The following is a 12,664-nucleotide window of genomic DNA, read 5'->3' as shown; positions in this document are numbered from 1 at the left end:
GAAGAGGGGATTGATGTGGAGGGAGTTTTCGTCCGTTGATTTCATTTTTATTTTCTACAGTTCAATGACGGCGTGGATTTTATTCTCTCGACATCAACTGGATTCCAAATTTTATTGTTTCTAAATTGTTGCCTAGTATTTCTTGTGTTTTATTTTAGTTTTCTAATGAAGAATATTTATGTGATTTTTATAGCATTTGTAATGAATATGATTGGCTAAATTTTCATACTAAGGTTAGAGGTGGAGTTTAATAATTTAACTATTGTTTTCGGATCCACTTAAAATTTATTTTGTGAGCTTGATCGATTGAATAATTGTATTATTGGATATTTTGATTATCTATATATTTATCTTGACTCATTGTATTTTTTAATACAGTGAATGCTTGAGGAATCCCTGTGATATTCAAATAGATCTGTGAATGTTTTAATCATCAATCGTTCAAATATATCCAAATGCTGATGGCAAATTCTCTACTAAAAGTGCTTGGAACTGCATTCGTATGAGGGGTTCACAATTTCCTTGGGCAAAATGGGTATGGAATCCTGCTCTTCCTAAAAAGATTTCTATTACAATGTGGAAAGCCATTCATGGATGTCTTCCAGTAGATTCCCGCATCCGTGATATTGATATTCCTATAGTTTCCCGTTGTGATTGTTGTTTGAATTATGGTGATGAGGACCTTAATCATGTTCTAGCGAGAGGGGATTTTGCGGAAAAAATTTGGAGAATTTGCTCGGTTGTTCTTGGAGTTCCTTTGATGGAAGGCAGCTCTTGGAGACAGAGGGTGGATTGCTGGCATAGGCGAGCGAGTAATTCAAATCGTCCTGGTCAATTATTTGGTCTTCTCCCGGCTATTATTACTTGGCAGCTATGGGGGCGTCGTTGCAAGGCTAGGATGGAAGATTTGAGGGAATCGGTTCATCAGGTTTGGTGTTCTATCAAATATTGGGTGTCTTGGATAGCTTTAAAACTTAAGGATGTAAATGGGCTCACTCGTCGTGATGAAGCTATTTTAAGTTGTTTCACCTTGCCTTTAAATTCCCCGAGGAAGGAGATTGTCATTCCGGTGACGTGGAAGCATCCTAATCCAGGTTGGGTTAAGCTGAATGTGGATGGATGCTCTCTTGGTAATCCCGGTTCGTCGGGTGCAGGTGGTATTATTAGGGATTATAAAGGAGACCTGGTTTGCGGGTTTGCTGCTGCAACTGGTCATAATTCTAACAACTTTGCTGAGGTGATGGGCTTACTTCATGGGCTTCGGCACATTGATCAGTTGGGTCTTCTTTTTGTGGAGATTGAAATGGACTCCATGTTAGTGCTTAACTGGCTGAGAACTCAGAGATGTGGCTTGTGGTATATGGAGGATTATTGGGAAGAAATACAAAGTCGGTTAGCTAATCGGCATGTTTCTTTTGCTCACTGCTATAGAGAAAGTAATTCAGTTGCTGATGGCTTTGCTAAAATGGGTGCTAAAGGTATATCTGGTTCCTGGAGTTCATTATCTGAGTTGCCCGCCTCCATTAGAGGTAATATTAGGCTAGATAGAGGGGGCCTTCCCTATATTCGAAAAGTCCGTTGATGTCGTGAGCGGTGTTCTCTCCAGGTATGTTTTTCTAGCCTTGATTTATGTTTTTTATTGACTTTATGTTCGTGCAGGTTTTTTTTTTGCAGGTTGTTTTTTGTGCTTCGGTCTTGTTTTTCTTTTTGGTTTGGTCTTGTTGTTGAGTTCCTTTTCTTTTTTTGAGGTCTGGTTTTGGTCTTTTTTTATATTTGTATCACCAGGCCTCCGGTTGTAACCAAGGTTTTCCTCCGCCACAAGTGAGGGTTTATTAATAAAATTGGGACGAGGTCACTATTCGACATGTGAAAAAAAATAAAAAAAAAATAAAAATAAAAATCATAAGCGACTATTTTTTCTTGATCTTAAATGCTAAATCTTCCAATTAAACAGAATCATTATTCTAGTTTAATTGAAGTAAATTGATTGGAAACAATATCATAAATTATTAGATGGATCCTCGAAACCTTAGTCTTTCTCTATATCAATTCATGTTATCATTTTAGTTTGATTCATTTATTTTATAAATCTTCATCTTTATATTCTGTTGCCCAAATGACAACACAAGAGGGGGGGTGAATTGAGTTGTATTAAAAAAAATAACAATTATAAATCAAATAAACAATATAAAATATAAACAAAATACGAAATATCAATAAATATAAAGAGTAAGGGTAAGAGAGAAGCAAACTCAGTATGTTAACGAGGTTCAGCTCCACTACCTATGTCCTCGCCTCAAGCTACCCCTTGAGGATTCTCAAATTCACTATTCAACCTCCTTCAGGTGGAGATACAAACCTATTACACCTTTGAACAACACCGCTACAAAGGATCCGTGTAGAACACCCTCTACACTTACAATCACCTTACACGTGGTGATTCAACTATTCCCTATGTAGAACACTTTCTACACGCACAAGGGTTATACACACCCTTTTACCGATACAAGAGCTGATAGTAGGTAGGTTATTAGAAAACACTCTTCAATGAGTGGAATAAGAACAATACAGCACAAGCTATATCTCTCAAAATGAACAAGAATTAAGGCTCAATGCTTAGAGAAGAGAGAATAAAAGTTTTGAATGAATGTTGTATACTTTGGATGTTGTGAATGTGAAGCTCACAAATGATCTATTTATAGGCATATGAGACCTCATATTCAAATTTAAAAAGATTCACATGTCAAAGACAACATCATTCACTTTTTCAAAAAATTCAAATAAAAGGTTCTTTTTTTCAATTGTCAAAGATAACATCATTCATTTTTCAAAAACTTCAAACCTAATCTTTTATTTTTGGCATATGACAAAACCAGTACACTTTACTTTTCAAAAAATTCAAATCTAATCTTTTACTTTTGCATATGACAAAAGGAGCACACTTTTACTTTTCAAATATTTCAAAAAAAATCATCTACCTTTTGCATAAGTCAAAAAAAGTATCAATCACTTTTGAAAATATTCAAAAAAAATATGCACATGTGAAAGATGACAATCAATCATCTTTAATATTTTCAAAGTTCAACCCTTTAATCAAGGTATGCACATGTGAAAGATGACAATCAATCATCTTTCAAAAATTTCAAATTTAATTTTCAAAAAATTCATGCACATGTGGAAAATGTATTTAATGTTTTATGATAAAATATTAATTTTGAGCCTTAATCCTAATTTCGAATTTTTAAGAGATTTACAACATTACTCTATAACTTTAATGTGAACTTGTTCCATTCTTGCTCATACTTGTTTCCTTGGTGTGCTTGACTCCATTGTGTAGACAACTTGAGCTTGAGACTTCTTTATTCTTTGAATTTATTTGTTATCATCAAAATCCATGTGTAGATATATAATTACACAAATCTTGAAACCTTTGGTTCAACAATCTCCCCTTTTTTGATGATGACAAATACTTGATAGAACCTGAAACCTGTATTAATACTTAAGCTCCCCCTGAGAATGTGCGTTAGTTTTTCAAGTAAAAGTATAAATATAATTCTAAGCATATATAACAAGTTTAGCAATTCAAACAATGTTAATGTTCTAGTCTAACACTTCTTCCCCTTTTGGCATCATTAAAAAGGATCCGCAGCAAGTAAATGTACTGAAGAAAACGGTGCGTTAGTAGAAACTGTAGATAGTTGAAAAAATAAAATTGGATCCGTCTGTGACCCGATAAGTGTGGCTGGAGATTTGAAAAAATCGCTTGATGTTGTTGACAAACGAGATTGAAGGTTCCGAGTTTCTAAAAAATGTCATTTTCACCAATCGGGAAAAAAAATCACATTGCTCTTTGACTTGGATGATAGCTCGTCTGGTTCTTTATGCTATCTCTATAAAATCAGTTTTAAAGTTCATCCAATCTGCATCAAGTTTTCTTCTCATCTCTATAGCTCATCTGCATTCTTTCAACATTCTCGTTTTAAGCCTTCTATTCTATTCTCAATGACTCATTCTTCTAACATTTCTCTAGATCCATCCATGAGGCATTATGCACCTCAACCTCTTGTCCTTTCTGCAGCTGCCATTGGTGCCATGTTGCAGCAAGAAAATAATAATCTGACTAATAAGTCAGATTCTTATGCTATCTATGACTTGGTGAGTCTTGGGACTCGCTACTCTTCCTCTATTGTTGCTTTTTCCCAGCAGCTACAAGCCAGAAATCATGAAGTTGAAAGCTCAAAGAACAAATTGTTGTACTTCAACGAATTGTTCAAGAGTCTCACATAAGGGAAGGAATCATTCGGCAAAAGAATAAACAGTTGAAATCTTTATTAGATTCTTCATTCCGCTTGCCAGTTCCCATGGATAAGAATGATATGATATTGTATGAAGAGAATGAGCGTCTCAAACATGAGGCTAAGAATCTCAAGTTTATGTAAAAGTATTTAAAAAATCTATCTCTATTTTTATTGATTCTGGTCTATCTTTTAAGAGATATTCATAGCATGCATCATACATATTTCTCTTCTGATCATACATAATCTATCTTCTGGTAAAGGTTTTGTGAAAATATCTACTAACTGATCGTGTGTGTTTGTAAACTCTAGTACTATATCGCCTTTCTACACATGATCTCGAAGAAAATGATATCTTATTTCAATATGCTTAGTTCTAGAATGTTGTATTGGGTTCTTTGAAAGATTTATAGTACTTGTATTATCACATTTGATTGGAATGTGATTATACATGAGTTTAAAATTTTCAAGTTGTTGCTTCATATATAGATCTTGAGCACAACAACTACTCGCAACAACATATTCTGCCTTAGCAGTAGAGAGTGCAACAAAATTTTATTTTTTACTAAACTAGGAAACTAGTGCATGACCTAAGAAATGGCATGCTCCACTAGTGCCTTTTCGATCTATTTTTATAGCCAGCATAATCTGCATCTGTGTAGCTGATTAGATCGAAAGATGTGTGCTTAGGGTACCATAACCCTAGGTTAATTGTACCACTAAGATATCTAAGAATGCGCTTAACTGTAATTAAATGTGATTCTTTTGGAGATGATTGAAAGCGTGCACATAAGCACACACTAAACATAATATCTGGTCTACTGGCTGTTAAATATAATAAGCTACCAATCATATTTCGATATATTTTCGAGTCAACTGGCTTACCGGATTCATCTTTATCAAGTTTAGTTGATGGGCTCATTGGTGTTCCAATTTCCTTAGCACTTTCCATCCCAAACTTTTTCAGTAATTCCTTAATATATTTTGATTGATTCATAAATGTCCCACTTTTTACTTGCTTAATTTGCAATCCGAGAAAGAATGTAAGTTCTCCCATCATGCTCATTTCAAATTCTTCCTGCATAGTCTTAACAAAAACTTGACACATATTTTCATTAGTAGCACCGAATATTATATCATCAACATAAATCTGAATCAAAAGAATATCATTATTTTCATATTTAATGAAAAGAGTTGTGTCTATTTTTCCTCTTGAAAAATATTTTTCAATCAAGAAACCACTGAGTCTCTCGTACCAAGCTTTAGGAGCTTGTTTGAGTCCATATAATGCTTTTGTGAGTTTGAAAACATGATTTGGAGAAATATGATTTTCAAAACCTGGAGGTTGCTCAACATATACCTCTTCATTTATAAAACCATTTAAGAAAACACTTTTAACATCCATTTGAAAAAGTTTGAAATCTTTATAACAAGCATATGCAAGTAGCATTCGAATAGCTTCTAATCTTGCGACTGGTGCATATGTCTCATCATAATCGATTCTTTCTTCTTGATTAAAACCTTGGACTATAAGTTGAGCCTTATTTCTAGTAATGACTCCGGACTCATCTTTCTTGTTTCTAAAAACCTATTTTGTTCCAATAATAGTATGATTTTTTGGTCTAAGAACAAGTGTCTAAACATCATTTCTTTCAAATTGATTCAACTCTTCTTGTATATCTAGAATCCAAGATTCATCAAGAAGTGTAACATCAACATTTTTGGGTTCAATCTGAGATAGAAAAGCAATATGATTGCAAATATTTCTAAGAGATGATGGAGTACTTACATTTCGTGAAGGTTCTCCCAAAATTTGTTCCACTGGATGATCTTTCACAAATTTTCACTGTTTGGTTGCATCTTGTATTAAATTTTGATGATCTTTCCTGATAGTTCCATGTTGAACTTCCTCTATTGTGTTCTCTTTGTTGAGATTGAGATTTTCTGTATTATTTATACCTCCTGTTTCTTCATCAATAGATTTCTTGGAGAGTGGAGAATTAGATTCATCAAATACTACATGCATAGATTCTTGTACAGTCAAAGTCTTTTTATTGAATACTCTATAAGTTTTACTATTCATAGAATACCCGATAAAGATACTTTCATCAGATTTTGCATCAAACTTGTCTAAATTATCCCTGTCATTCAAAATAAAACATTTGCATCTAAATACATGAAAGTAACCAATGTTGAGCTTTTTCTCATTCCAAAGCTCATAAGGGGTTTTATCTAATTTAGACCTTAGCATAACTCTATTTATAACATAACATGCAGTACTTACCGCTTCGGCCCAAAAATAACTAGGCAAGTTGTTTTCATTGAGCATTGTTCTTGCCATCTCTTGAAGAGATCTATTTTTCGTCTCTACTATCCCATTTTGTTGAGGAGTTTGAGGAGCAGAAAAATTATGCACAAAACCATTTTCATCACAAAATGTTTCAATACTTTTATTAACAAACTCTTTTTCCCTATCATTTTGGATACTTGAAATAATATAATCATTTTCATTTTGAATTCTCTTGCATAACTTGGTAAAAGCATTATGTGCCTCATCTTTATGAGCAAGAAAGATGACCCAAGCATATTTAGAGAAATCATCAATAATAACAAATGCATAATATTTTCCTCCTAGACTTGCAACTCTATTTGGTCCAAAAAGATCCATGTGTATCAGTTACAATTGTCTAGTAGTGGAAATATGTTTCTTGGTTTTAAAAGAAGTTTTTGCTTGTTTACCAAATTTGTGACGCCCCCAAATCCCCACACACGGGCACTGGAAAATCGAGACGTCCGGATGATGACAAGACGGGTCACCACCCTATCGACGAGTGTCAAGTGTGTGTAAAAGCGACAAATGTGCAAAAAAAAATACGCAGTGGATAAAGAAAGTCATAACTAAGTACCAGAATTTTTTTTTGTTTAATACAAAGCTGTTCAAAACATGTATGATAAAATATTACAAAACACAAATATTGTTTTTAAACCAAACAACAAAGCTTAAACTTTAACTTCAACACCCCGGCGGAACCGCATCCTCGGGCTCGGCCTCCTCCTCTTCCTCGAACTCTGCACCAAAATCTACGGTACCAAAAATGGTGTCGCAGGTAAGTAAAATCCAAACACCACCAGATAAAAACATATAAAACTCAAACAATATGCATGAAAGGATGCCAATGCACAAAACCCATAAAATCATATTTTTCTACACACGCCAAAAAACCCATTTGGCCCAAAAACATAACCTTTCCAAATATCATGCCAAAAGTCACATTTGGCCCATATCAAACTCAATCCGTTAACCGATTAATCCGTATGCACCATGACCTCCCCTAGGGGTCATTCGCACACCCTGGTTCCAGTGTCACACCGCAGGTAACGACTACGCATGTGACACCTAAACGAGCGATGCATAGTTCCACGCCCCGTGCGTTCGTAGCCAAGCATCCTCGAGCCCTCGCCAGCGAAGGGCCACGGAGCCGGTGCATAGAGCGATGCCCGGTTCTGCGCCCGGCGCGTTCGTAGCCAAGCATCCTCTAACCCTCGCTCCCGTCGTCGTCCAGCGACAACTCAGGGGACGTCACTCAGTTTATTACGCTCCCGAGTGACCAGAGGAGCTCCACCGGGATAATACCCCATCCCGACTTGGGGTCGTGATACACACGCACTCGAAAATCCACTTACGCCAATAAAACAGGATTTTCTCAATTTAATTAAAATGCACGTGCATGCACCATGTAAATGCGATATCAATGCACAAAACAATCAACCATCCATAAATCAATAAAACAAGCAACTCTGTCCTCCATCCATCCGACCCCCGAACTTCTCGGACTCAGTCTGGAATCAGCCAACCAACAATAAATAATTATTCAATGAGCAAAATATATTTAAATCTAAAAGTAGGATTTGGAAAATACTTACAGCGCTATATGGTATTTTTAGAAAGTTCGCGGCGTTGCAAACGGCGGAAGGAAAGCAACGTAACAATGAAATTTCATTGCGACCGTGGGTTGTAAAATACCCACTTTTGAACGGGGACAAACCAAGGCTCGGGATTGATAGAGAATGGTCTAAGGATGTTTATGAAGCTAGTGGAAGTGGAGTTTGGCCGTGGGTGGCGGCGGAAATGGCGGAGGAAGGGCCGAAATGCCCAAAACGGAAACTAGCTCGTGGGAGCTATTCCGGTGACTGTTAGAGGCCGGAAATGGGTGGGTTAGGATGGCAAGGAGTCGGTGATGAAGTGGTGAAGAGGTGGTGGCCGAAGGTGGAGCGACGGCGGCAGATCAGAGCAAAAACCGCTCGGATTGAAGGTGGATTTCCGGGTAAACGACGGCTCCGTTGGTGGTGGAATTTTGTGGGGTGGTTGACCGGAGGGAGGGGAAGATTTGGTGGGGGTGGTGTGCCGCATTGTGGCCGGCGGCGGTGGTTCTGGGAGGTTGGCTGAAACGGCGTGAGGGAGAGGAGAGAGAGAGACGGACCGGGGGGGATCGCGCGGAAGGGGAGGGAAAAAGGAAGAAAAAAAAGAAAAAGAAGAAAAAAAGAAAACAGAAAGAAAAGAGAAAAAGGAAAAATGGAAAAGAAAAGATGAAGGGAAGAAATGAGGTCTAATCCTCACTCCGGAAACCAAAACAGATCCGCTGAAAACGACATTAAAAACTGTAAAACGACTAAATAAAATAAACACCGCATCAAATAAATAAAAACCAATTTAAAACGAAATAATTTAAAATAAATAAACCAATATATTAATTAAATTAAAAACAACACTTCAGTGAAAATACACCTAAAAGCTGGTCATCAAAAAATTTACATGCATCACAAATTTTATCTTTAAGAAAATATGTTTATGGTAAACCTCTCACAAGATCATTTTTTGAAAGTTTGGAAATAAGTTCTATGTTGGCATGACCTAGTATTCTATGCCATAACCAATTGGTTTCATTTTGAGCTGAAAAACAAATTGTATCTTTTGAGGTAATTTCTTCAAAATCGATTGTATAAACATTGTTGCTTCTAAAAGCAATAAAACAAATATTACAATTATGATCATTCAAAATAATGCATTTATCCATTTTGAAAGTAACTGTAAATCCTTTATCACATAATTGACTTATACTCAAAAGATTATGTTTTAGACCTTCAACAAGTAGAATATCTTCAATTATGAGAGAAGATTCATTACCAATTTTACCTATTCTCACGATCTTCCATTTCGAGTTGTCTCCAAATGTCATGTGTCCTTCTTCTTTAGATCTAAGATCAAAGAACTTAGTCTTGTCTCCCGTCATGTGTCTTGAACATCCACTATCTAAAAACTATTTGTTTTTGCTTGTGGATGACTTCATGCATACCTATAAAAACAATTAAAATGATTTTTCTTGGTACCCAAGTTCTTTGGGTCTTTTATTTATTAGTATTAGAAGAAACAAGATTTTTAGGTACTCATATGGCCCTAATAGTCATTGTATGATTTCTTCTAATAGGACAAGTATGATAATTATGACCATTTCTATTACAGAAATTGCAAATAGCATGTGACATATATGAAGAACTTGAATGATTATAATAATATCTTTTTTTGACAAAATTATTTTTATGAAAAGAATTTTGAATATTGGGTTTTGATGTAGAAGGATTATCAAAGAAATTTTTATAAAGTTTGTATTTTTGTTTTGGCATATATCCCAAGCCTGTCTTGTCAAAAATACATCTTTGACTACTAAGAAGTTTTTCAAAATTTCTTTTTCCATTCGTAAAGTTTTCAGTAATATTTTCTAAATCAGTTTTCTTCTTATTCAACTCAAGATTTTCATCTTTCAAAATGATACTTTCTTTTCTTAAAATATCAATTTCGTTTGTTAAAAAAGAATTTTTCTTTTTCAAAACAGTATACTTGATATCCAATTTTTCAAATTCCTCATATACCTTTTGTAAAACATTTTACAATTTTTTATATGAAGGATCTTCAATATTATCAAGATTTGTTACCTCAATGTCATCTTTAGCCATAAGACAAAAATTTGCTGATTCTCCATTACTTGCTTTACTAGTTGAGCTACTTGAATCATCATCCCATGTAGCTTTCATTACTTTCTTGCCCTTGTTTCGATCTTTCTTTAGCAGAGGACAATCTGGCTTGATATAACCAGGCTTATTGCATTTATAACAAATTAAAGTGTCATTTTTACCTGAATCTTTCTTGGAAAACTTTTTGAAGGATTTCCTCGGAGGAGTTTTATTTTTCTTTAAGAACCTCTGAATTCTTCTTGTTATCATCGCAACTTCTTCATCTTTGTCTTCATTTTTCTCATCTTCATCATTTTCACTTTCATGAGGAACATCTTTATGTGCCAAGCTCTTTTTTGGCTTTCCTTCTTCTTCTCCTCTTTTCAATGTGTACTCATGGGTAATAAGTGACCCGATGAGTTCATTCACTTCGAGCTTCTTAAGATCTCTAACTTCAAGAATTGCTGTCACTTTTGATTCCCAGCGTTTTGGTAGAGATTTGAGAATTTTTCTTACTATCTCCACCTTGGAATAAACTTTGCCAATAGTTGTCAACCTGTTTATGATGTTAGTAAAACGAGTGTTTATATTAAAAATAGATTTATCATTATTCATCTTAAAGATTTCATATTCATGAGTAAGAATATAAATTTTTGATTCCTTGACTTGCGAAATTCCTTCATAAGTAACTTCCAAGTTATCCTAAATTTCTTTTACCGTATCACAAGTCATTATTCTATTAAACTTATTTCTATTTAGAGCATTAAATAATAAATTCAGAACAGTTAAATTCAAAGTATAAAGTCTATCGTCTTCACGATCAAACTCTTGTTCTTCCTTTTTGACCTTTACTCCATCAACCACTTTTGTTGGAATATAAGGTCCATTTACAATGCATTTCCAGATTTCTCGACCTTGAGCCTGAAGGAATATTCTCATTCTAACTTTCCAGAATGCGTAATTATCTCCACAAAATAGTGGAGGCCGACTGCTAGATTGACATTCACCAAATGAAGCTAAAATGTTAGCCATAAGATCTTAACTCAAAATATAGTTAATCTTATAATAGAGCTCTTAGCTCTGATACCAATTGTTGCCCATATGACTAACACAAGAGGGGGGTGAATTGAGTTGTATTAAAAAAAATAACAATTGTAAATCAAATATACAATATAAAATATAAGCAAAATACGAAATAACAATAAATATAAAGAGTAAGGGTAAGAGAGAAGCAAACTCAGTATGATAACGAGGTTCGGCCCTACTGTCTACGTCCTCGCCTCAAGCTACCTCTTGAGGATTTCCAAATTCACTATTCAACCTCCTTCAGGTGGAGATAGAAACCTATTACACCTTTGAACAACACCGCTACAAAGGATCCATATAGAACACCCTCTACACTTACAATCACCTTATACGTGGTGATTTAACTATTCCCTGTGTAGAACACTTTTTACACGCACAAGGGCTATACACACCCTTTTACTGATACAAGAGCTGATAGTGGGTAGGTTATCAGAAAACACTCATCAATGAGTGGAATAAGAACAATACAGCATAAACTATATCTCTCAAAATGAACAAGAATTAAGGCTCAACGCTTAGAGAAGAGAGAATGAAAGCTTTGAATGAATGTTGTATGCTCTGGATGTTGTGAATGTGAAACTTTCAAATGATCTATTTATAGGCATATGAGACCTCATATTCAAATTTAAAAAGATTCACATGTCAAAGACAACATCATTTACTTTTTCAAAAAATTCAAATAAAATGTTCTTCTTTTTCAATTGTCAAAGACAACATCATTCATTTTTCAAAAACTTCAAACCTAATCTTTTACTTTTGGCATATGACAAAAGGAGTACACTTTACTTTTCAAAAAATTCAAACCTAATATTTTGCTTTTTGCATATGACAAAAGGAGCACACTTTTATTTTTCAAATATTTCAAATAAAATCATCTACCTTTTGCATAAGTCAAAAAAAGCATCAATCACTTTTGAAAATATTTAAATAAAATATGCACATGTGAAAGATGACAATCAATCATCTTTAATATTTTTAAAGTTCAACCCTTTAATCAAGGTATGCACATGTGAAAGATGACAATCAATCATCTTTCAAAATTTTCAAATTTAATTTTCAAAAAATTCATACACATGTGTAAAATGTATTTTAATGCTTTATGATAAAATATTAATTTTGAGCTTTAATCCTAATTTCGAATTTTTAAGAGATTTACAACATTACTCTATAACTTTAATGTGAACTTGTTTCCTTCTTGCTCATGCTTGTTTCCTTGATGTGCTTGACTCCATTGTGTAGACAACTTGAGCTTGAAACTTCTTTATTCTTTGAAT

General features: G+C 34.5%; 1 protein-coding gene across 1 annotated transcript; it reads left to right on the top strand.

Annotated features, from left to right (window-relative positions):
- Positions 1–574: 574 nt before the first annotated feature.
- On the top strand, positions 575–1,582 carry LOC122315428. The gene has a single exon (XM_043131341.1). It carries the CDS (start codon positions 575–577, stop codon positions 1,580–1,582), a length of 1,008 nt encoding a protein of 335 aa, XP_042987275.1.
- The last annotated feature ends 11,082 nt before the right edge of the window (positions 1,583–12,664 follow it).

Source organism: Carya illinoinensis, chromosome 1 (assembly GCF_018687715.1).
Source record: "Carya illinoinensis cultivar Pawnee chromosome 1, C.illinoinensisPawnee_v1, whole genome shotgun sequence".
Taxonomy (NCBI): Eukaryota; Viridiplantae; Streptophyta; class Magnoliopsida; order Fagales; family Juglandaceae; genus Carya; species Carya illinoinensis.
The sequence above is the reverse complement of the archived record's forward strand: the minus strand, read 5'-3'. Positions and strand labels throughout refer to the sequence as shown.